Source organism: Salmo salar, chromosome 14 (assembly GCF_965601325.2).
Source record: "Salmo salar chromosome 14, fSalSal1, whole genome shotgun sequence".
NCBI lineage: Eukaryota > Metazoa > Chordata > Actinopteri > Salmoniformes > Salmonidae > Salmo > Salmo salar.
The window spans coordinates 27,227,670-27,255,097 of record NC_138304.1 but is presented as its reverse complement, the minus strand read 5'-3'; the positions used below and the strand labels follow the sequence as shown (position 1 = coordinate 27,255,097).

General features: G+C 41.4%; 1 protein-coding gene across 1 annotated transcript in view; it reads right to left on the bottom strand.

The window, feature by feature from the left end:
- cdh18a (cadherin 18, type 2a) overlaps window positions 1-12,960 on the bottom strand; it is a 37,288-nt gene extending 24,328 nt beyond the window's left edge. Inside the window, exon 1 of the mRNA XM_014140420.3 lies at window positions 12,446-12,960. Coding sequence (XP_013995895.1) covers window positions 12,446-12,679 — 234 coding nt within the window. The 5' untranslated portion in view covers window positions 12,680-12,960. The remainder of the gene's footprint in view (window positions 1-12,445) is intronic.
- Between the last annotated feature and the right edge of the window lie 14,468 nt (window positions 12,961-27,428).

The following is a 27,428-nucleotide window of genomic DNA, read 5'->3' as shown; positions in this document are numbered from 1 at the left end:
CTCAAACAGCTTCATGAGGTAGTCACCTGAATGCATTTCAATTAACAGGTGTGCCTTGTTAAAAGTTCATTTGTGGAATTTCTTTCCTTCTTAATGAGTTTGAGCCAATCAGTTGTGTTGTGACAAGATAGGATGGTATACAGAAAATATCCCTATTTGTTAAAAGACCAAGTCCATATTATGGCAAGAACAGCTCAAATTAGCAAAGAGAATCGACAGCCCATCATTACTTTAAGACATGAAGGTCAGTCAATGCGGAACATTTAAAGAACTTTAAAAGTTTCTTCAAGTGCAGTCACAAAAACCATCAAGCGCTATGAGGAAACTGGCTCTCATTAGGACCGCCACAGGAAAAGAAGACCCAGAGTTACCTCTGCGGCAGAGGATAAGTTCATTAGAGTTACCAGCCTCAGAAATTGCAGCCCAAATAAATGCTTCATGAAGTTCAAATAAAAGACACATCTCAACATCAACTGTTCAGAGGAGTCTGCGTGAATCAGGCCTTCATGGTCGAATTGCTGCAAAGAAACCACTACTATAGGACACCAATAATAAGAAAAGTCTTGCTTGGGCCAAGAAACATGAGCAATGGACATTAGACTGGTGAAAATCTGTCCTTTGCTCTGATGAGTCCAAATTTTAGATTTTTGTTTCCAACCACCGTGTCTTTGTGAGACGCAGAGTAGTTGAACGGATGACTTCCGCATTGCTGTGGTTCCCACCGTGAAGCATGGAGGAGAAGGTGCGATGATGCGGGGGATGCTTTGCTGGTGACACTGTTGGTGATTTATTTTGAATTCAAGGCAAGGCTACCACAGCATTCTGCAGTGATACACCATCCGGTCTGGTTTGCGCTTAGTGGGACTATGGAGTGATGGAGTGCTGCATCAGATGACCAGATGACCCGCTCAGCATATATGGGAACTCCTTCTAGACTGTTGGAAAAGCATTCCTTATGAAGCTGGTTGAGAGAATGCCAATAGTGTGCAAAGCTGTCATTAAGGCAAAGGTTGGCTACTTTGAAGAATCTCAATTATAAAATATATTTTTATTTGTTTAACACTTTATTGGTTACTACATGATTCCTTGTGTGGTACTGGTACTGTAAAGAAAAACTCTGTTCTAGAACTTTCAAAAAAAGAGAAGAAGACAAGAAGCTGCCTTGACATTTTGGGGCTGATGTATTTCCCTTGGTAGCCTAGCAGAACAAAGTCAATGCAATGTGTAAAATATGAATAAAACACTGGGGGCGCGGAACACTTACTCATTCAAACAGGTTAATCCAGCTCTATCGGGATTAGTCGTGCTACACTGAGTTGCATCATAGCAAAATAAATCTGTTGTACTTTGTTGACATGTCGTCTAAGTATTTTGGCCTCGTGTCTGCCGTGTCTGGTAAATGTGTTTTTACAAACACTTAAACACTGAATGTGGGGTGACAGGTTGTTTGAGACAGGTGTGAAACACCCCATTAGCTTTAAAATGGATCAGATGGAATATCATAAATATAGCAAACAAAATAGGACGTCTCCATTCGTAACAATACACCACTTCTTAAGAACATGGGCTGCATCCCAATAATCTCTCCTTTCTCCCAAAGTGTGCACTTGTTCATTTCCCCTCAGAGATTTGAAAGGAAATTTCCTCAAATTTTGAAAGAAACTTCCTCAAGCCCATGCCTTTACCAATCTAATGCTTTTATATTTGTGGGGCGTAGTGAACAAGTGCACACTTCAGGAGGGAGGAGAAATTATTGGGATGCACCTATAGCCTCCATGTTGTCAGACACCTGTGGTGCAGAACCTGTAGGGGGTTCTGTAAGGAGGGAAGTGAAAGATGGATAACAAACCATTAAAGAAAAAGTGTGAATCCCTTGACAGTACCAAAGCTGTGGGAGCTGGCTTGCATAATCTGTATAAGAACACAACTGGCCAGCCAATTCAGTTGTCCTATCATGAATGCAAGTGTTTGCTCTTCAGCAGAATGCTATTTCTCTACAGACACTGAGGGAAAATGTTCTGAATGAAGAATGATGCCAGAAGCTGTTGGCAGTTACAATCCTAAAGCTGTATTTTATACATTCCTCAGTGTATTGGTTTTTGTTGCCTCCGCTTTCAACCCTTCACACGCGCGCGCACGCACGTGCACACACACACACACACACACACACACACACACACACACACACACACACACACACACACACACACACACACACACACACACACAGGCTGCTCTTAATTCTTGGCAGCGAGTGTAATCCCTGAGCAGAGAGCAATTAGCTAAGACAGTGTTCACCTCCATGCCTCTTCCCATGCCTGAAGAGGGTACACACAGCAACCCTGTTTGCTACAGAATCACATGGAGAGTATCCAAGATATATTACTGCTGCAGATTCACATGAGAGAAGACCAATATAAACCAACAGAGGATCAAATTTACCACATGTAGGCCAAGTAGTTGTCTTTATTGTCTGTTTAGGACTCACCAAAATACAGCGTACTAGGCTACTACACAGTAATAAACATTATTGCGTAGTACAAAGTAGGTTGAATGTACATATGAATCCAAGGCTGATGTTGTCATTTAGTGGAAGTGGGTGGAACTACTGTGATGTTCTCAGTATGGCTGATGTTGTCATTTAGTGGAAGTGGGTGGAACTACTGTGATGTTCTCAGAAAGTTTGGGCCAAGGCAAGCATTTACACTGGCCCATGACACTACTTTCCCTCACAGAACATCCTGCCTGCAGTGACGGAGTAGCATTAGTTTATCTTTCGCTATGGTGCCTTTATTCACTAGCAGGGTAATGGGTTTACAGCTCATGACTGGTGCTTACCCTAGGCCCTGCGTTTTTAAAGAGATAAAATAACAAAACATTTCTCTGTCTGGGAGCTATGGGGGAATAGATAGATACATAAATATATGGAACTATCCACTGTGGTAATACATCACCAAGGGCCTGGTTGCAGAAGAGATGCAGAGCATGATATGATTTCATGATATGTGCAGGCTGTGTGTCTGCTGTCCACTTTTTCCATATGTTGCGTTTCATGTCTCTCTTTGTGTAAGAATTAGAATTAGCATGCCTTTTCTTCATAACATTTCCTACAAGGGAAAAGGCCATATCTATAGGAAAGAAGAATAGGCTCAGTTGCTATACTGTAAGATCCTACTGTAAAATCCTACTACTACAACCAGTAATAGACTCTAACAGGCATAGATGCTTCCAGTTTTAGAAGCAGTTTTAAAATAAGAAGCAAGTGTGCAGTATGCACAGAGGCAGTAGCCTTGTTCGTAAAAAAAGACACTACATAGCCTACACATTTATTTTTTTATTTTTTTTACCTCTTTTTCATGGTATCCAATTGGTAGTTACAGTCTTGTCCCATCGCTGCAACTCCCGTACGGACTCAGGAGAGGCAAAGGTCGAGAGCCGTGCGTTCTCTGAAACACGACCCAGCCAAGCCGCACTGCTTCTTGATACAATGCCCGCTTAACCCGGAAGCACCAATGTGTCGGAGGAAACACAATACAGCTCACAACCAAAGTCAGCTTACATTGCGCCCAGCCCGCCACAGGACTCGCTAGAGCGTGATGGGACAAGGATATCCCAGCCGGCCAAACCCTCCCCTAACCCGGACAAAGCTGGGCCAATTGTGCGCCGCCCCATGGCTCTCCCGGTGTCGGCCGGCTACGACAGAGCCTGGACTCGGATCTCTAGTGGCACAGCAATGCAGTGCCTTAGACCACTGCGCCTCTCGGGAGGCAGCCTACACATGTCTATCATGGGATTTGTTTGAATTTCAACCTGAGGACACTAATATTCATAATGATGCCATTTAGAATGCACTTAAATAATGACACGGAACTGTCTGCACATACGCTGCCAAGTTCACTGGTAGAGGCTTGTACAGAGGCTGATAAACTGCCTACGCTCCAAGAACCCTCAGACTGATTAAATCAGGACCCTGCCCCCTCTGCTAACCACAAATTACATGAGGCACGATGATGGAAAGGTCAATTTTATGCTGCAGCAAGAGCTCACTGACAAGATTCTTTTATAAATTGGGGGGGGGTACACCAAGTTTTAGTAATTTGCCATTAGTGAACCAGGGTGAAGGGTTTGATGTAATCTTTGTCTCTGAGGTCCCTTATCAGATATTTTAATCATACAATCTCACACAGTGAGAGGTGACGGTATTAGCAGCTGCCTGAGAGACTTGGCAGTACTAACGCTACTCTGCTGTATCAAAATTCTCTGGCCTCTGCTGCACCAAACACACGTCAAATCCATTGGTTGATAAGAGGTTGGGATGCCTGTGGACTGGGGTTGTAACCTGTAATCTAAATCAGAGGAAAGCAAGGGTGGTTTCAACAATCAGTGTGCAGTACATGTCTAGCCTATACAGGGAACAGCTAGCTACAATATACAGTGAGTGTACAAAACAGAATACCTGCTCTTTCCATGACCAGGTGAATCCATGTGAAAGCTATGATCCCTTATTGATGTCACTTGTTAAATCCACTTCAATAAGTGTGGATGAAGGGGAGGAGACAGGTTAAAGAAGGATTTTTAAGCCTTGAGACAATTGAGACATGGATTGTGTATGTGTGCCATTCAGAGGGTGACTGGGCAACATGCAAGTCCCTTTGAACAGGGTATGGTAGTAGGTGCCAGGCGCACTGGTTTGAGTGTGTCAAGAACTGCAACGCTGCTGGGTTTTTCACACAAAACAGTTTCCCGTGTGTATCAAGAATGGTCCACCACCCAAAGGACATCCAGCCAATGTTAGGCCAGTGGTCGAAAATGGGTCATTGATGAAAGAGGACAAAGGAGGCTGACAGGAATTGCGCAGAACAACAGAAGGGCTACGGTTAGTCAACTAACAGTCAAGTACAACATTGGTGTCCAAAGACCCATAAAAGAATGCACAACTTGTCGTACCTTGACACGAATGGGGTATGGCAGCCGACAACTTTACAGAGTTCCACTTCTTTCAGCAAATAACAAGAAACTGCGGATGCAGTGGGCTAAGGAACGAAAACACTAGACACTGGAAAATTGGAAAAACATTGCCTGGTCTGATGAATCCCAGTTCCTGCTGTTTCACGCTGATGGGAGGACTAGGGTATGGAGAAAACCACATGAGTGCATGCATCCATCATGCCTCATGTCAACATTGCAACCTGCTGGTGGTGTGATAGTGTGGGGTGTGTTTTCATGGCACACATTGGGCCCATTGATAAAAGTGTATCAATGTTTGAATGCCACAGGATATCTGAACATCATTGCCAATCAGATGCATCCCTTCATGGCAGCAGTGTATCCATCTGAAAAACATCAGCAGGATAATGCCCCATGCCACAAGGCTAGGATTGTCCAGGAATGGTTTCACAAACATGACAGTGAATTCAGCTTACTGCAATGTAATGCCCAGTCACCAGATCTCAATCCAAATGAGCATCTGTGGGATGAGATGGTACGTGCTATTTGGAGTAGAGGTCCACTACCAGCCAACTTGACACAACTTTGGAAAGCATTGGTGTCAATATAGGCCAGCATCCCTGTGGAACGCTTTCAAAACCTTGTAGAGGCCATGTCCTGACGAACTGAAACTGTTCTGAGGGTAAAAGGTGCAACTCAATATTAGGAAGGTGTTCCTAATGTTTTGTACACTCAGTGTCTACAGTAGCTGCTGTGATGAAGGAGAAGGCTATATAGCTAACTAGTCATAGCAGAGCAGAGTTGGGATCGTTCAGATAAAAATTATTTTTTTATCCATTCATCACTCTGACACATCTGAATCTGTAAAAAGTACAGTTTTCTAGGACAGGTCTGTCTGGGTCTGAACTGCACTCTTTGTACTCCATCCTGACTGAGCCTCTAAGGGGAGACAGGAGGCAGAGAAATGTCTGTGTGGACTTTGGAAAGGTGCAAAATATGCAGGACAGTGATAGTGTCAGCATCAGGAATAAATCCCCTTTAGGTTTACCTGTCCCAAAAGCAATTTAAAAATACATATTTACGTATTACACGGAAAGACTTTCAGTCTAAACAATGGGGTCATAAAAGTGTTGGCCAACATTTAAATACATCCCATTTTCTACTGATCATATTGATCTGTGGTGCCCACTGTAACTCGTCAAGCTGATACATGTAGGCATATGTGCTGTTGAAAATGGCTACATGATACTTCATTGCCTGATGTTTTCCTCATTGCCAAATCAACACCAAGAGAGTTGGAAGACGAAACCTCAACTGTCACAGCATCTTTGAGGAGAGTGACTTAAGCTCTCAGTCCACCCCCTCAGGGGATGTATGTGTGTGTCTGTGTGTGGTTTATTCATTGGAGCCATCTCTTACCAGCCTTTCATCCCACATGTCCCACAAGCCCCAGTTTAACCATCACCTTCGGTACATAGTGTCAATGTCATACAATGTCAGTGTCACAGTGGATTAGTTCACCTGCTATAACTTGTGCATTTCAAGAAGCCACTGTTAGACAATATCACTAGATGTGGCTCCTGTGGTAAGCTGTATAATAAGGCAGTTAGGTAACACTGCTTTCAGTCCCTAATGTTGGCATGTTTACGTATTCAATAAGGATTAATTACCCTGACCATGAACATACAAACAATTTATCCAATTTATCATAACAACAAAAATGTCCATTCATATTCATAGAGAAAATGATTTATTCATATACAGTACAGGTCAAAAGTTTGGACACACCTACTCATTCAAGGGTTTTTCTTTATTTATACAATTCTCTACACTGTAGAATAATAATGAAAACATCAAAACTATAAAATAGCACATATTGAATCATGTAATAACCCAAAAAGTGTTAAACAATTCAAAATATATTTTATATGTGAGATTCTTCAATGTAGGTACCCTTTGCCTTGATGATAGCTTTGCACACTCTTGTGCTATTTCATAGTTTTGATGTCTTCACTATTATTCTACAATGTAGAAAATAGTAAAAATAAAGAAAAACCCTTGGAATGAGTCAGTGTGTCCAAACTTTTGACTGGTACTGTATATACAGTTGAAGTCGTAAGTTTACATACAGCTTAGCCAAATACATTTAAACTCACTTTTTCACAATTCCTGACATTTAATCCAAGTAAAAATTCACTGTCTTAGGTCAGTTAGGATCACCACTTATTTTAAGAATGTGAAATGTAAGAATAATGGTAGAGAGAATGATTTAATTCAGTTTTTATTTCTTTCATCACATTCCCAGTGGGCCAGAAGTATACATACACTCAATTAGTATTTGGTAGCATTGCCTTTAAATTGTTTAACTTGGGTCAAATGTTTTGGGTAGCCTTCCACAATCTTCCCACAATAAGTTGGGTGAATTTTGGCCCATTCCTCATGACAAAGCTGGTGTAACTGAGACAGGTTTGTAGGCCTCCTTGCTCGCACACGCTTTTTCTGTTCTGCCCACAGATTTTCTATAGGTGAGGGATTTGTGATGGCCACTCCAATACCTTGACTTTGTTGTCTTTAAGTCATTTTGCCACAACTTTGGAAGTATGCTTGGGGTCATTGTCCATATGGAAGACCAATTTGCGACCAAGCTTTAACTTCATGATGTCTTGAGATGTTGCTTCAATATATCCACATAATTTTCCTCCCGCATGATGCCATCTATTTTGTGACGTGCAACAGTCCCTCAAATCAAATCAAAGTTTCTTTGTCACGCCGAATACAACAGTGAAATGCTTACTTACAGGCTCTAACCAATAGTGCAAAAAAGGTGTTAGGTGAACAATAGGTAAGTAAAGAAACAAAACAACAGTAAAAAGACAGGCTATATACAGTAGCGAGGCTATAAAAGTAGCGAGGCTACATACAGACACCGGTTAGTCAGGCTGATTGAGGTACTATGTACATGTAGATATGGTTAAAGTGACTATGCATATATGATGAACAGAGAGTAGCAGTAGCGTAAAAGAGGGGTTGGCGGGTGGTGGGTGGCGGGTGGCGGGACACAATGCAAATAGCCCGGTTATCCGATGTGCGGGAGCACTGGTTGGTTGGTCCAATTGAGGTAGTATGTACATGAATGTATAGGTAAAGTGACTATGCATATATGATAAACAGAGAGTAGCAGCAGCGTAAAAAGAGGGGTTGCGGGGGCACAAAATGCAAATAGTCCGGGTAGCCATTTGATTACCTGTTCAGGAGTCTTATGGCTTGGGGGTAAAAACAGTTGAGAAGCCTTTTTGTCCTAGACTTGGCACTCTGGTACCGCTTGCAGTAGTAGAGAGAACAGTCTATGGTATGGCTGGGGTCTTTGACAATTTTTAGGGCCTTCCTCTGACACCGCCTGTTGTAGAGGTGCTGGATGGCAGGCAGCTTAGCCCCAGTGATGTACTGGGCCGTACGCACTACCCTCTGTAGTGCCTTGCCGTCAGAGGCTGAGCAATTGCCGTACCAGGCAGTGATGCAACAAGTCAGGATGCTCTCGATGTTGTAGCTGTAGAACCTTTTGAGGATCTCAGGACCCATGCCAAATCTTTTTAGTTTCCTGAGGGGGAATTTGTCGTGCCCTCTTCACGACTGTCTTGGTGTGTTTGGACCATTCTAGTTTGTTGTTGATGTGGACACCAAGGAACTTGAAGCTCTCAACCTGCTCCACTACAGCCCCGTCGATGAGAATGGGGGCGTGCTCGGTCCTCCTTTTCCTGTAGTCCACAATTATCTCCTTAGTCTTGGTTACGTTGAGGGATAGGTTGTTATTCTGGCAACACCCGGCCAGGTCTCTGACCTCCTCCCTTATAGGCTGTCTCGTCGTTGTCGGTGATCAGGCCTACCACTGTTGTGCCATCTGCAAACTTAATGATGGTGTTGGAGTCGTGCCTGGTCATGCAGTTGTGGGTGAACAGGGAGTACAGGAGGGGACTGAGCACGCACCCCTGTGGAGCTCCAGTGTTGAGGATCAGCGTGGCAGATGTGTTGCTACCTACCCTCAACACCTGGGGCGGCCTGTCAGGAAGACCAGGATCCAGTTGCAGAGGGAGGTGTTTAGTCTCAGGATCCTTAGCTTAGTGATGAGCTTTGAGGGCACTATGGTGTTGAACGCTGAGCTGTAGTCAATGAATAGCATTCTCACATAAGTGTTCCTTTTGTCCAGGTGGGAAAGGGCAGTGTGGAGTGCAATAGAGATTGCATCATCTGTGGATCTGTTGGGGCGGTATGCAAATTGGAGTGGGTCTAGGGTTTCTGGGATAATGGTGTTGATGTGAGCCATTACCAACCTTTCAAAGCACTTCATGGCTACAGACATGAGTGCTACGGGTCTGTAGTCATTTAGGCAGGTTGCCTTTGTGTTTTTGGGTACAGGGACTATGGTGGTCTGCTTGAAACATGTTGGTATTACAGACTCAATCAGGGACATGTTGAAAATGTCAGTGAAGACACCTGCCAGTTGGTCAGCACATGCCCGGAGCCCACGTCCTGTTAATCCGTCTGGCCCCGCAGTCTTGTGTATATTGACCTGTTTAAAGGTCTTACTCACGTCGGCTACAGAGAGAGTGGTCACACAGTCGTCCGGAACAGCTGATGCTCTCATGCATGCCTCAGTGTTGCTTGCCTCGAAGCGAGCATAGAAGTGATTTAGCTCATCTGGTAGGTTCGTGTCACTGGGAAGCTCGCAGCTGTGCTTCCCTTTCTAGTCTGTAATAGTTTGCAAGCCCTGCCACATAAGATGAGAGTCAGAGCCGGTGTAGTATGATTCAATCTTAGCCCTGTATTGACGATTTGCCTGTTTGATGGTTCGTCGCAGGGCATAGCAGGATTTCTTGTAAGCTTCCCAGTTAGAGTCCCGCACCTTGAAAGCGGCAGCTCTACCCTTTAGCTCAGTGCGAATGTTGCCTGTAATCCATGGCTTCTGGTTGGGGTATGTACGTACAGTCACTGTGGGGACGACGTCCTCAATGCACTTATTGATTAGGCCAGTGACTGATGAGGTGCACTCCTCAATGCCATCCGAAGATGTTCCAGTCTGATAGAAAACCGGCCTGTAGTTTAGCATCTGCTTCAACTGAGCACATTTTTATAGACCGAGACACTGGCGGTTCTTGCTTTAATTTTTGGTTGTAAGCAGGAATCAGGAGGATAGAGTTGTGGTCGGATTTACCAAATGGAGGGCGAGGGAGAGCTTTGTACGTATCTCTGTGTGTGGAGTACAGGTGATCTAGAATTGTTTTCCATCTGGTTGCACATTTAACATGTTGATAGAAATTTGGTAGAACTGATTTAAGTTTCCCTGCATTAAAGTCTCTGGCCACTAGGAGCGCCGCCTCTGGGTGAGTGGTTTCCTGTTTGCTTATTTCCTTATACAGCTGCCTGAGTGTGTTCTTAGTGCCAGCATCTGTCTGTGGTGGTAAATAAGCAGCCACGAAAAGTATAGCTGAAAACTCTCTAGGCAAGTAGTGTGGCCTGCAATTTATCACAATATACTCTACTTCAGGCGAGCAAAATCTAGAGACTTCCTTAGATTTCGTGCACCAGCTGTTGTCTACAAATATGCACAGACCACCCCCACCTCGTCTTACCGGAGTGTGCTGTTCTATCTTGCCGGTGCAGCGTATATCCATGTCGTCATTCAGCCACGATTCCGTGAAACATAGGATATTACAGTTTTTGATGTCCCATTGGTAGGATATTCGTGATTGTACCTAATTTATTGTCCAATAATTGCACGTTGGCGAGTAGTATTGACAATAACGGCAGCTTTCCCAGTCGCCTTCTCCGGGTCCTGACCAGGCATCTGGCTCTTTGTCCTCTGTACCTGCTTGCTTCCTCTTGCAAATAACGGGGATGTCGGCCCTGTGGGATGTTTGGGGAATGTCTTGCGCATCATCCTTGGTGTAGAAAAAATCTTTGTCTAATCCAAGGTGAGTGATCGTTGTCCTGATATCCAGAAGCTTTTTTTTCCGTAAGATACGGTTGCAGAAACATTATGTACAAAATAAGTTACAAATAACGCAGAAAAAAACACAATAGCACAATTGGTTGGGCGCCGTAAAACTGCTGCCATTTTTTCCGCCGGGATTTTATTTATTTTATCCTGCAGCAAAGCACCCCCACAACATGATGCTGCCACCCCCGTGCTTCCCGGTTGGGATTGTGTTCTTCGGCTTGCAAGCCTGCCCCTTTTTCCTCCAAACATAACGATGGTCATTATAGCCAAACAGTTCTATTTTTGTTTCATCAGGCGAGAGGACATTTCTCCAAAAAGTACAATCTTTGTCCCCATGTGCAGTTGCAAACCATAGTCTGGCTTTTTTTTATGGCGGTTTTGGAGTAGTGGCTTCTTCCATGCTGAGCGGCCTTTCCGCTAATGTCGATTTGTTTTACTGTGGATATAAATACTTTTGTACCTGTTTCCTTCAGCATCTTCACAAGGTCCTTTACTGTTGTTCTGGGATTGATTTGCACTTTTTGCACCAAAGTACGTTCATCTCTAGGAGACAGAACACGTCTCCTTCCTGAGCGGTACGACGGCTGCGTGGTCCCATGGTGTTTATACTTGCGTACTATTGTTTGTACAGATGAACGTGGTACCTTCAGGCGTTTGGAAATTGCACCCAAGGATGAACCAGACTTTTGGAGGTCTACAATTTTCTTTCTGAGGTCTTGGCTGATTTCTTTTGGTTTTCCCATGATGTCAAGCAAAGAGGCACTGAGTTTGAAGGTAGGCCTTGAAATACATCCACGGGTACACCTCCAATAGACTCAAATGATGTCAATTAGCCTATCATAAGCTTCTTAAGCCATGACATCATTTTCTTGAATTTTCCAAGCTGTTTAAAGGCACAGTCAACTTAGTGTATGTAAACTTCTGACCCACTGGAATTGTGATACAGTGAATTATAAGTGAAATAATCTGTCTGTAAACAATTGTTGGAAAAATGACTTGTGTCATGCACGAAGTAGATGTCCTAACCGACTTGCCAAAGCTATAGTTTTTTTAACAAGAAATTTGTGGAGTGGTTGAAAAGCGAGTTTTAATGACTCCAACCTAACTGTATGTAAACTTCCGACTTCAACTGTATATACAGTATATAAAAAATGTATTGTTGTATAATTAGCTTACCCATTTGAATTATTTATTATAGGGAGTAGAAATGTATATATGTTTGCTGAAAGTTAACAGAGATTAAAGCTATAAGCTCAAAATCTTTTCCAAAAGAAAGGAAATTGCTCTAAGGTTTCGTAAACGTACCTCTCACTTAACCTGGTGCAACATTGTTCCCAAACTGCTGTTGCTACTGTATGCACAACCAGGTACAGTTGCAATCATAGACTTTGCATTATGCAAAAACACCTACGGAGTGCAATACGTAGGCCTACTGTTTTCCTCTTTGCATGAAAATCCCTCGCATCAAAATAATGCCATTGAAGGAGACCATGAATAGCATACCTTTCCAACATGCTGAGCTTCTGGTCCAATATGTTCCTCTAAAACGAAGAACTGGTTCCATATCCAGCCCCTCTTGGGCCGGTGGTGCACGTCCTTCTCTCCGTCTGGGTGTTTGGTTTGGTTCCTGGGTGCTCTGACGTTGGGCCTGGGCTGGGACGTCCCATAGCTCCTCTGGACAAAGCACAGGCAGATCAGCAAAGGGCAGAGGCAGGCAGTGGTGGCAGGAATTCTCATGGTAGAGAATGTATGCTTCTCTAAGTCTTCCACTGTACCTTGGCAAACAGTGTACCAAGAGGCCACAACAGCGTCTCGACAGTAAGACAGTACTAGGTGCAGATCAGACCAGTCCAGAGATTTCTCCTAAAGTCCATGGTTTATTTCAGTCTGTCCACTAGGGATTAGAACCAAGGTTAATTTCCATGTTGGACAGAGGGGAAAAGAGCTGGTTGTTCATTTGCTCAGAGGATCCTCAGGAGATTTCATGAGTGGTCTGGTCTGAGCAGGTTGCCGTGTCGTTTCCCCTTGAAAAGATAAGAAGAAACGATATTAAGGAAACAGGAATAATGAGTCATGTTTTTCTTGCTGTGAAATCCCCTAATGCAATTTGATGGAATGGCTACTCCGATATTACACTTTGACTCATTTATAGAAGCACAATATTCTTTTCCACAATGTTCTTTTCTCATTTTGACCTGATTTCTGAGAGTCAATTGAGTATTTCTGTCCACTTCGGATGCAAGCCAGAGGATTCAAAACTACATTGCTGAGTCTGAGCTGAAAAGGCTAAGTTGTCTCTGTCAGACTTCACAACTGAAAGACATCCATTTTAACATGGCTTTTTGAAAGCAGGAGAGCCACAACTGTATCTCCATAGGCCATAATAGCATTTTGTGGACATTATTTTCTGCAGTCTTTGTCAGAGCATATTACAATAACAAGCTGCTTAAGAGCATTTGATTCTCACAATCTATGACACTGTAACAGAACATTTGTCACTTGGTAAACACCCTCACACAAGCAGAGATGTGGTTCTAACTTCCAGTTGCTGTTAATATTGTACTTTAAGTACTTTTGAATGATTCAGTTATTTTTATATTTTGTGTGAGAAAACAATCTGGAACAAAAACGTATATCACTCTGTAAAAAAAAGTATATATGCAGCACATGTGACAAGACTTGTTATGCCTCTGCCACTCAGGAAAGCATTTTGTGATTTCCTTCCCTTAGGTTTTGATTTGTTACACAACTGTGCTATTTTCTGATGCATTTCCACAAACCTTCAATCAGTCCACCTGTCAGCAGAGTACCAGCCAAGCTTAGTCGAAAAACAGTCCAACAACAAACAATTTGCAAGTGATAAATGTTTGATGTGAGGCGGCACAGAGGCTTGTCTATGGATGCAATGGTTACGTCTTCTTTGTTTCTATGTCTGCATTGCAATAAGCCAAACTAACTCTGAGATGTCAAAGACCAATAACAACAGATTATATGTGAAGCACAGTTAATTGTGCAATGACAACATCAAGGATGTGTGTGACCATCCTTGAAATGATTCATGGCTTAATTTGTGTTATTTGTCAACCTATAGCATGGGCTTGTGTTGCATGTTTTCTTGAATTATGTGTTTGTATGTTTTTCTACAATACCACCCACGCACCATGTACAGTATAGTATTGTAGATACAAATGAGGATTTCTCTGTGATGGGAAGTGGAGAGTGAAAAGCAGGTATACTGTAAGTGCACTGCTACTTAACATCCTTAGCCTTCACAAATGCATGATCCCATTCCCAATGCATATTCCAACAGCAGTCCATGTCTATGAAATTCCATGTTATAAAAGGGTGGCTGTCCTCATTCTAACTGAATATCACTAGTACTTACTGCAATTATAAAATCATTTAATTTGACCGTTCTGCCGCTCGTGCCTTGTCTTGACATTAGGCTCAATTTGAAGCTTAATTTGTCAAGTGAGCATGAAAAGAGCACTAGTGAGTCAGTGATAGTGCCTTTCCATGTTACCTGGATGTACTACACCATTCCAGTATTTGTGTATTGCAAATACTTCATACATCCAGAAACAGATGTTTATTTTCTAATCATTAACTACAGAAAACAATTAATTTAAACTGGTGACACCATTAGGGTGATGTTCACATCAATCAATAACTCTCCATGCGTGTGGCTACAGCTCAGCCTTCAACACCATAGTACCCTCCAAGCTGATCACTAAGCTCAGGGCCCTGAGTCTGAACCCCTCCCTGTGCAACTGGGTCCTGGACTTCCTGACACGCCGAACCCAAGGGGTGAAGGTAAGTAACAACATCTCTGCCACGCCGATCCTCAACATGGGGGCCTCACAGTGTTGCGTGCTCAGCCCCCTCTTGTACTCCCTGTTGACCTATGACTGCGGGGCTACTCACTTCTCCAACTCAATCATAAAGTTTGCTGACGACACAACAGTGGTAGGCCTGATTATCAACAACAATGAGACAGCCTACAGGGAGGTGGTGAGAGCCCTGGCAGAGTCGTTCCAGGAAAATAACCTCCCCCTCAATGTCAACAAATCAAAGGAACTGATTCTGGACTACAGGACACAGCAAAAAGAGCACTTGCCCATCCACATTGACAGGGCCACAGTGGGGAGGGTCAAAAGCTTCAAGATCCTTAGCGTGCACATCACTGACAAACTGAAATGGTCCCTATGCACAGACAACGTGGTAAAGAAGGCACAGCAGTGCCTCACAGCAGTGCCTCTTCAATCTCAGGAGGCTGAAGAAATCTGGCTTGGCCCCTAAGACCCTCACAAACTTCTATAGATGCACCATTGAGAGCATCCTTTCGGGCTGTATCACCCCCTGGTATGGCAATTGCAACATCCACAAACGCAGGGCTCTCCAGAGGGTGGTGCAGTCAGCTCAACGCATCAACAGGGGCACACTGCCTGCCCTCCATGACATCTACAGCACCTGGTGTCACAGGAAGGTCAAGAAGATCATCAAAGACCTCAGCTACCCGAGCCATGTCGTGTCCACCATGTTACCATCTAGAAGGTGAACACAGTGCAGGTGCATTGAAGCTGGGACTGAGAGACTGAGAAACAGCTTCAATCTCCAGGCAATCAGACTGTTAAATAATCACCACTAGCCAACCCTGCTCTGAACCTTAGTCACTGTTCTAGCCAGCTACCACCCGGTACTCTACCATGCACCATAGAGACAGCTGCCCTATGTATACTGAACAAGAACATAAACGCAACATGTAAAATGTTGGTCCCATGTTCCATGAGCTGAAATAAAATAAAAAAATATTCCAGATGCACAAAAATCTTATTTCTTCACATGCCTTTTAGTGAGCATTTCTCCTTTGCCAAGATAATCCATCTGCCTCACAGGTGTGGCATATAAAGAAGCTGATTAAACGGCATGATCATTACACATGTGCACCTTGTGCTGGGGACATGAAAAGGCCACTCTAAAATGTGCAGTTTTGTCACACAACACGATGCCACAGATGTCTCAAGTTTTGAAGGAGCGTGCAATTGACAAGCTGACTGCAGGGATGTCCATCAGAGCTGTTGTCAATGTTAATTTTCTCTGAGGTGGCTTATGGTCAATGGCATTTTAGAGAATTTGTCAGTACGTCCAATTGGCCTCAGAACCACAGACCACGTGTAACCATGCCAGACCAGGACCTCCACATCCTACTTCTTCACCCAGGTCACTGAGACCAGTCACCCGGACAGCTGATTCAAAATTCTAAAGGCACTCTCACATCTGAGCTATCTGTGTTGCAGGTGCATGGTAACTGTTGAATAAGATGAGAAAAAAAAAGAAACTGCTCTTTCTAGTATCACTGCTCTTTAATAAGCTTCACGTATTGGCCCCAAGGCCTTTGTCAGAGCTTTTGTGCGTTTTTTCAATTAGCCCCCTTATGTAGACATAGCTCCACCCACATCTATTCAATGCATCCATGGAGCTATGTCTACAAAAGGGAGCTAATTAAAAAAACTCACAATGGGCTCTGACAAAGGCCTTGAGGCTGATATGTAAAGCTTATTAAAGAGCAGTGATACTAGCAAGAGCAGTGAGTCGGTTTCTTATTTTTTCTGATGAAGCTGTGGGTTTGCACAACCGAAGAATTAATGCACAAACTGTTTGAAACTGTCTCATGGAAGCTCATCTGTGTGGCCACTGGCACGCTGGAGAACTGTGCTCTTCATGGATGAAACCTGGTTTCAACTGTAGCAGGCAGATGGCAGACGGCGTGTATGGCATTGTGTGGGCATGCGGTTTCTGATGTCAACGTTCTGAACAGAGTGCACATGGTGGCGATGTGGTTATGGTATGGGCAGGCATAAGGTATGAACAACGAACACAATTGCTTTTTATCGATGGGAATTTGAATGCACAGAGATAACGTCATGAGATCCTGAAGCCCATTGTCGTGCAATCACCTCATGTTTCAGCATGATAATGCATGGCCCCATGTCACAAGGATCTCTACACAATTCCTGGAAGCTGAAAATGTCCCAGTTCTTCCATGGCTTGCATACTCACCAGACATGTCACCCAGACATGTTTGGGATGCTCTGGATTGACATTCCAGTTCCCGCCAATATCCAGAAACTTCGCACAGCCATTGAAGAGGAGTGGGACAACATTAGACAGGCCACAATCAACAGCCTGATCAAATCTATGCGAAGGAGATGTGTCGCGCTGCATGAGATACTGGCTGGTTTTCTGATTCACGCCCCTATCATTTTTGTAAGGTATCTGTGATCAACAGATAAATATCTTTATTCCCAATCATGTGAAATCCACAGATTAGGTCCTAATTCATTTGAATTGCCAGATTTCCTTATATGAACTGTAACTCAGTGAGATCTTTAAAATTGTTGCATGTTGCATTAATATTTTTGTTCAGTATACAGTACATGGAGTCATTGAACATTGCTCACTTTGATAATGTTCACATACTGTTTCACCCACTTTATAATATACATATACATATACATATACATATACATATACATACATACATACATACATACATACATACATACATACATACATACATACATACATACATACATACATACATACATACATACATACATACATACATACATACATATATATATATACATACAGTGCCTTCAGAAGTTTTCACACCCCTTGACTTTTTTTCACATTTTGTTGTGATACAGCCTGAATTTAAAATTGATTAAATCTAGATTATTTGTCACTGGCCTACACACAATGCCCCATAATGTCAAAGTGGGATTATGTATTTCCAATTTTTAACAAATGAATTAACAATGAAAAGCTGAAATGTTGTGAGTCAATAAGTATTTAACCCCTTTGTTATGGCAAGCCTAAATAAGTTCAGGAGTAAACATTTTCTTAACAAGTCACATAATAAGTTACATGGACTCACTCTGTGTGCAATAATAGTTTTTAAAATTATTTTTGAATGACTACCTTATTTCTGTACCCCATACAATTAGCTGTACGGTCCCTCAGTCAAGCAATGAATTTCAAATACAGACTCAACCAGAAAGACCAGGGAGCTTTTCCAATGACTCGCAAAGAAGGGCACCTATTGGCAAAATTTTAAAAAGCAGACATTGAATATCCCTTTGAGCATGCTGAAGTTATTAATTAGGCTTTGGATGGTGTATCAATACACCCAGTCACTACAAAGATACAGGCATCCTTCCTAACTCAGTTGCCAGAGAGGAAGGAAACCGTTCAGGGAATTCACCATGAGGCCAAAGGTGACTTTAAAACAGCGACAGAGTTTAATGGCTGTGATAGGAGAAAACTGAGGATGGATCAACAACATTGTAGTTACTCCACAATACTAACCTAATTGACAGAGAAAAAAGAAGGAAGCATATTTGTATTATACAAATATTTCAAAACATGCATCCTGTTTGCAACAAGGTACTAAAGTAATACTGCAAAAAATGCAATTAACTTTTTATCCTGAATACAAAGTGTTATGTTTGGGGCAAATCCAATATACTGAGCAAAAGGATAAAAAATAAACGTAATGGAGCTAAGCACAGGCAAATTCCTAGAGGAAAATATGGTTCAGTCTGCTTTCCACCAGACACTGTGAGATGAATTCACATTTCAGCAGGACAATAACCTAAAACACAAGGCCACATCTTACCAAGAAGACAGTGAATGTGAGTGGCCAAGTTACAATTTTGACTTAAATCTACTTGAAAATCTAAGGCAAGACCTAAAAATGGTTGTCTACCAATGATCAACAACCAATGTGACAAATCTTGAAGAATCTAAAGAATAATGGGCAAATATTGCACAATCTAGGTGTGGAAAACTCTTAGAGACCTACCTAGAAAGACTCAGAGCTGTAATCGCTGTCAAAGGCGCTTCTACAAAGTATTGTTGACTCAAGCTAAAAGGGACAGTCAACAAGATTGAAACCGAAGTGAATGAAATTAAAAAGGAGAACACCGTTCTGAGAGAAGCCTTATTGGACATACAAACTAGAACCATGAGAGAGAATCTGGTACCTACAGGTATCCAGGAGAAAGAAGGGGAAGTTCCTGAATCTGTAGTTAGAGAGTTCCTCCTTACAACGCTTCAAATCCCACGCGAAGCTATCGACAAAATCCAACTTGAACGTGTACACCGCTTCGGACAGAGGCCAAAGGTATGAATGCCCAATCGTTGCCAAATTTGCTTCATTTAAAGATAAAATAATGGTTAAAAGCCTGGGTAAAAGACTTGCTGGGACCAAAATTGGCATGAATGATCAGTTTCCGAAGGAAATTGCAGAACGGCGTAAAGTTCTGTATCCAATTTCAAAGAAAATAGATTAAAAGGGAAACGAGTAGCTCTCGTCGTTGATAAACTATATATTGACCAGTTGTTCAGAGACAAAAGACTACTCCATGGTTATTTTAAAAATTACAAAGTTCTCATAGATGAGGAAAATAATGAAACACAATTCAAGCCCGGTTATGGATTGTAACAATACAATAAAAAAAAAAATGCTTTTGTATATATCTTCAGATATAACTAATTGGAACACACAAGCACTAATTCAACATGGTGAAGATAAAAAGTAAGTAAACAGAAGGCACAGTATGTGTGGATGGTGGGTGTGTGTTTATCCTTTTATTTTATTTGTTATGTTTGGGAAAGTTGAGTGAGTGAGTAATGAAATGGTTGCATATTCCAGAACCAATGTATTGCTGTGAGCTGGGGTATGAGAGGGTTTTCAATGTTGTTCAGATGATGGATATACTTTTATAATGAATTATACGTCTTATTTATTTATTTATTTATTGTCCTATCATGGTGGAACAGTTTTAAAATAAATTATACTTTATTTATTTATGATCCTAATTTAATGGTACGGTCCACAACCCTATACCCTGGACACCCACCTGAATGACCCAGATACTAAGGACAAGTCCCTAACTGTTCCCTATAGCTCAGTTGGTAGAGCATGGTGTTTGCAACGCCAGGGTTGTGGGTTCGATTCCCACGGGGGGCCAGCACAGAAAAAAAATGTATGAAATTGTATGAAATGTATGCATTCACTACTGTAAGTCGCTCTGGATAAGAGCGTCTGCTAAATATGTAAAATGTAATGTGCCTGCTGTAAGCGGCCTGTATGCAGCCAAAATGCGGTCAGAGACCAAGAGCAGCATCGCCCCCTCAAGATTCTGAGCCTGCTTGGCAGGGTTGGTCCTGGAAAGCCAAAGCCCCCTAAAGGGAGAGCATAATATACAAGGAAATTCTCAAAGCTGCTAATGAGAACCTTGACGACCTTGTACCTAGCCGGTGTGGATTTCGGTGGGGTGTCCCCACCCAGGCAGTGGCAGTGCTGGCAACACTTGCTGCAGTAACCCATGGGGAGGGGGTCACACTCGGACATTCAGAGAGGAGATATATTATTGTGACCCTGGTGGCACAAAATCTAAGTCTGACTGCATGGAGATGCTTGGGAATATGGTCAATACGGGTGACCGTATGGTGGATGTTTCAGGGAAAAGATGTACATTTGACCTCCATCAATGGTGACAATGGTTAAGAAAATCTCTCAATTTCTGCCCATTTTTTGCGCGGTCATGCAGGCCTTCTGATGAAGCTGCAACTGTAAGTGCATTTGTAAATCAAGACCTTTCTTGAGTTGGGCTCTGGGATGATGCAATTGTTGAGAATGTGGAGCTTATGGTTGTGTGGGGGGAAAGGGTTGAGTGTGTGTGGGTGTATGTGTGTATCCCACAACTGTTGCGAAGGAGTAAAAGATGTTAGGGACAATAGAGGATGATCCACAGCTATATATAATACTAATCGATGTGAGGGCGATGGAAATGCATTTGGCAATTGATTTACTTCAGTTCGGTAAATGGCACTGTGTGCTCTTTTCGAAGGATGGATCCCAGTCTGTTCAGGGCTATGGGATACAGGGGATCGAGGGTGGTCTGCTGGGCATTGGGATGACAACCCAACTAGGGATGAGGAAGGATTTTAGCGGGTGGAATAGTAGGGACCAATTGGAGGTTTACTTAGTAGCAATGCAAATATCATGGTACAGCTATATAGACACTCAATCATCATGTTACTTTTTAATGGTACGTTTACAAACATATATTTTCATAAATAGAATTTAAAGTTGTGTCTCATTATGGTAAGTGGTGAAATAAGTATAGCCAGTTATAATTGTAATGGCCTAGCAGATAATAAGAAAAGACGATCAGTATTTACCTGGCTAAAAGAGAAGGAATATAATATCTATTGTTTACAGGAAACCCATTCAACAATTTTAGATGAAGTTTTGTGGAAAAAGAAGTGGGGCGGCGAAATACATTTCTCCCATGTGCAAAGAAATTCAAAAGGGGTGGTGTTTTAATTAACAGTAATTTTGATCCAAATGTGCAAATTGTCCAAACAGATTATCAAGGTAGATGGATTATTTTAAATATGTTATTGGACAAAAAACATATATGGCTTATTAACCTATACGGTCCGAATAATGATGATCCAAGCTTCTTTGAAAATATATTTAAGAATTTATCAACTCTACAAGCAACACTAGACTCTATTATTATGGTGGGAGATTTTAATACGGTCTTAAATACCTTTATGGACCGTAAAGGAAATCACTCTACAAACTATCACCCTCAGGCACTTAAGGAAATCATGAATGTCATGGATATATTGGAATTAGTGGATATATGGAGACTTAAATACCCTGACCTAGTGAGATATACATGGCGGAGGCTTAATCAAGCAAGTCGTCTTGACTACTTTCTTATGCCATTCTCTTTGGCACCAAAAGTTTAAAAAGTGTTGATAGGGGACAGAATGCGGTCGAATCATCACATAATTGGCATATATATTACTCTTACAGAATTTCCACGTGGGCGAGGATATTGGAAATTTAATCAAAGCCTACTAGATGATAAATTGTTTAGAACTAGGACAGAAGAATTTATAACTGACTTTTTCCAACATAACATAGGTACAGCAGATCCCCTTATTGTATGGGACACTTTTAAGTGTGCCTTTAGATGCCATGCAAATCAGTACTCATCTATAAAACAAAAGCAATTTAGATCAAAAGAGTCCATATTAACAAAGGAAATTGAAGGACTAACAGTACAGTTAGATAGCAATAAAAACGGTACCATAGAGGCACAGAATAAGTTAGAGGAAAAACAAAAAGAAATGGAGGAACTTATTCAAGAAAGACAGTGTAATATATTATAAAAATAAAGCAAACTGGATGGAATATGGGGAAAAATGCACCAAATTCTTTTTCAATCTTCAGTATAGAAATGCTACCCAAAAAAATGTATTAAAACTTGTTACAAATGATGGAGTCACGAATGATTCCCCAAATGATATTTTGAAAGAGGAAGTAAAGTACTTTAAGAATATGTTTTCATTTCAGGCTCCTCCATCTCCACTAACTGAAACTAATTGTATGGATTTTTTTCCTAATAATAATGTAAAATTAACATCTGTACAGAAAGACTCATGTGAAGGCCAAATTACAGAGGAGGAACTGCTTGATGCAATTGGGGCCTTTAAGGCTGGGAAAACTCCAGGGCTGGATGGCATACCAGTGGAAGTATACCAAACTTTTTTTGATATACTCAAAGGACCATTATTAGCATGTTTTAACCACTCCTATGTAAATGGTAGATTATCAGGCACGCAACAAGAAGGTCTGATATAATTATTACTGAAACAGGACCCAACTGGTATATATAAAGATCCAGTCCATTTAAAAAATTGGAGACCTCTTACACTTCAGTGTTGTGATGCAAAACTCCTAGCAAAATGCTTGGCGCATAGAATTAAAAAAGTATTGTCAGATATTATTCATCCTAATCAGACATGGACGATACATTGGAGATAATATAAGACAAGTACTGGAAACAATAGAATACTATGAACTATCGGGGACACCAGGCCTGGTTTTCATAGCTGATTTTGAAAAGGCTTTTGATAAAGTACGACTGGAGTTTATATATAAATGCCTAGAATATTTCAATTTTGGGGAACCTCTTATAAAATGGGTTAAAGTTAAGTATATATCCTCACATGGTCTCTCTTATAAAATGGGTTAAAGTTATGTATATATCCTCACATGGTCTCTCCTATCATTGCTACGCAGACGACACACAACTAATCTTCTCCTTTCCCCCTTCTGATAACCAGGTGGCAAATCGCATCTCTGCATGTCTGGCAGACATATCAGTGTGGATGACGAATCACCATCTCAAGCTGAACCTCGGCAAGACGGAGCTGCTCTTCCTCCCGGGGAAGGACTGCCCGTTCCATGATCTCGCCATCACGGTTGACAACTCCATTGTGTCCTCCTCCCAGAGTGCTAAGAGCCTTGGCGTGACCCTGGACAACACCCTGTCGTTCTCCGCTAACATCAAGGCGGTGACCCGATCCTGTAGGTTCATGCTCTACAACATTCGCAGAGTACGACCCTGCCTCACACAGGAAGCGGTGCAGGTCCTAATCCAGGCACTTGTCATCTCCCGTCTGGATTACTGCAACTCGCTGTTGGCGGGGCTCCCTGCCTGCGCCATTAAACCCCTACAACTCATCCAGAATGCCGCAGCCCGTCTGGTGTTCAACCTTCCCAAGTTCTCTCACGTCACCCCGCTCCTCCGCACACTCCACTGGCTTCCAGTTGAAGCTCGCATCTGCTACAAGACCATGGTGCTTGCCTACGGAGCTGTGAGGGGAACGGCACCTCCGTACCTTCAGGCTCTGATCAGTGCCTACACCCAAAGAAGGGCACTGCGTTCATCCACCTCTGGCCTGCTGGCCCCCCTACCTCTGCGGAAGCACAGTTCCCGCTCAGCCCAGTCAAAACTGTTCGCTGCTCTGGCACCCCAATGGTGGAACAATCTCCCTCACGACGCCAGGACAGCGGAGTCAATCACCACCTTCCGGAGACACCTGAAACCCCACCTCTTTAAGGAATACCGGGGATAGGATTAAGTAATCCTTCTAACCCCCCCCCCCCCAAAAGATATAGATGTACTATTGTAAAGTGGTTGTTCCACTGGATATCATAGGTGAATGCACCAATTTGTAAGTCGCTCTGGATAAGAGCGTCTGCTAAATGACGTAAATGTAAATGTAAATGTAATGTATAGTAACCCTAGGTGTAAAATGGTAAATAATGGATACATCTCAGAAAGTTTTAAACTATCAAGGTTGTCCACTATCGGCATATCTATTTATTATTGCCATCGAAATGTTAGCTGTTAAGATTAGATCAAACAATAATATTAAGGGATTAGAAATCCGTGGCTTAAAAACTAAGGTGTCATTGTACGCCGATGATTCATGTTTTCTTTTAAAACCACAATTAGAGTCTCTCCACAGCCTCATAGAGGATCTAGATACTTTTGCTATCCTCTCTGGATTAAAACCAAATTTTGATAAGTATTGGATCACAAAAAAATGCAAATGTTACATTACCATGTAGTTTACCAATTAAATGGTCTGACGGAGATGTGGACATACTCGGTATACAAATCCCAAAAGAAAGAAATGATCTCACTCCAATACATTTTTATAGAAAGTTAGCAAAAATAGATAAGACCTTGCCACCATGGAAAGGAAAATACCTGTCTATTTGTGGAAAATTTACCCTAATTAACTCTTTAGTCATATCACAGTTTATCTATTTGCTTATGGTTTTGCCTACACCTAGTGACCTGCTTTTTAAATTATATGAACAAAAAATATTCAATTTTATTTGGAACAGCAAGCCAGATCAAATTAAAAGGGCCTATTTATATAACGAATATGAATTCGGAGGGCAGAAATGATTAAATATTAAAGCATTAGACCTCTCACTAAAGGCATCAGTCATACCAAAGTTATACTTAAATCCAAACTGGTTTTCTAGTAAATTGGTACGAATGTCTCATCCTATGTTCAAGAATGGCCTTTTCCCCTTTATTCAGATCACACCTGCCCACTTTTGGTTGTTTGAAAAAGAAATACTCTCCAAAATATCTTTCTTTTTTAAACAAGCCTTAGAAAGTTGGTTGCAATTTCAGTTTAATCCACTTGAAAAGACAGAACAAATAATACAACAAATATTGTGGTTAAATTCAAATATAGTAATTGATCAAAAAAAATATTTTTCGAAGACATTTTTAAAAAAGGTATAATTTTAGTGAATGATATTATAAATAGAACTGGTGGAGTGATGTCAAACATGCAGCTAACACAGACATATGGAAATGTCTGCTCTACCCAAAAGTACAACCAATTAATTGCAACATTACCACAAAAATGGAAGAGGCAAGTAGAAGGGGAAAAAAGTAAGGAACTTGTATGTCGGTCCTGTATTAAGAACATAAATGGTTCAAGAAAAGTGTGATAAATAAAAACATATACCAATTTCATTTAAGGACCAAAAAACTGACAGCTGTGCCATATAAATTGCAAAATAGTTGGGAAGAGATTTTTGATGTACCCATTCCATGAATTGATACGCAAAACAACGCCGGATTCAAAACTTCACATTTTTCAATTTAAATTATTATACAAAATTCTCGCAACCAATAGAATGTTATATATATATGGGGGATACAATCTTCCCAGCTCTGCAGATTTTGCTGTGAGGAGGCAGAGTCATTAGATCATTTATTTTGGTATTGTCCATATTTAGCTCGTTTTTGGTCACAGGTCCAGGAATGGCTGAAGAATTGCAACATTTGCCTAGAACTAACTCTGCAGATAGCAATATTGGGTGATTTGAAAAGCCATAGTCAATCAATCAATAATATTATAATTATTTTAGCAAAAATGTTTATTTTTAACTTACAATCTGTAGAAGCTATGAGAATAGAAAGGTTCAATTGTTTTGTGAAGCATCACAGCACAGTTGAAAAATATATGTCAAATAGAAATCCGAAATGGATGATGTTGAGAGATAGATGGGAGGGGTCTGTAAAATGTATATAGGTTCAGAACTTTTGTGAAATAGCACAGTTACAAATAGAAATCAAACTGGATGGACATCAGAAAAAGAGGAAGGACTAAAAACAAACAAAAAAGAACTATTATAAAATAGACTGTGTCTGTAAAATGTGTATAAGATGAATAAATTGAAGGTAAAAGCCAAAGTGTTTATTAGTTTACTCCAATTGGGGGATCGGTGGTAGGGTTTGCGTGGAATAATAATAAAGGTATATTCTTTAAAAAAGTATGTGTGTCTATATAGGTATGTGTAAATATATATGTATGTATGTATGTATGTATGTATGTATGTATGTATGTATGTATGTATGCATGCGTGTATGGATATATATATTTACACAAAAAATATATGGGGGATTGGAAATGATGCAGACAATTAGATTAATGGAAGCAATATTCTTTCTGCAATATTAAGCTGATCCACCCCAAAAATAAAAAGTAAAAAAATAAAAAAAAAAAGTATTGACTCAGGGGTGGGAATACTTATGTAAATTAGATATTTCTGTATTTCATTTTCAATTCATTTGAAAAACAAATTGTACTCAGTTATTATGTCATGGCTTTAGAAGCTTCTGGTAGGCTAATTTACATAATTTGAGTCAATTGGAGGTGTACCTGGGGATGTATTTCAAGGCCTACCTTCAAACTCACTGCCTCTTTGCTTGACATCATGGGAAAATCAAAAGAAATCAGCCAAGACCTCAGAAAAAAAATTGTAGACCACACAAGTCTGGTTCATCCTTGGGAGCAATTTCCAAACGTCTGAATGTACCACATTCATCTGTACAAACAATAGTACGCAAGTATAAACACCATGGGACCACGCAGCCGTCATACTGCTCAGAGATTAACATACTTTGGTGCAAAAAGTGCAAATCAATCCCAGAACAACAGTAAAGGACCTTGTGAAGATGCTGGAAGAAACAGGTACAAAAATATCTATATCCACAGTAAAACAAGTCCTATATCGACATAACCTGAAAGGCCACTCAGACTACATTTTGCAACTGCACATGGGCACAAAGATCGTACTTTTTGGAGAAATGTCCTCTGGTCTGATGAAACAAAAATAGAACTGTTTGGCCATAATGACCATTGTTATGTTTGGAGGAAAAAGGAGGAGGCTTGTAAGCTGTTAATTTTTTGTTTATCTGTCGGCCCCAGCCGCGAACTCAGGCTCTGTGTGTAGTTAACCGACCCTCTCTGCCCAGTCATTGCAATTTTACCTGTTGTTGTTTTAGCTGATGAGCTGTTGTTGTCTCACCCGTTGTTGTCTAGCTAGCTCTCCCAATCAATACCTGTAATTACTTTATGCCTCGCTGTATGTTTCTCTCAAATGTCAATATGCCTTGTATACTGTTGTTTAGGTTAGTTATCATTGTTTTAGTTTACAATGGAGCCCTTAGTTCCACTCATCATACCTCTGATACCTCCTTTGTCCCACCTCCCACACATGCGGTGACCTCAC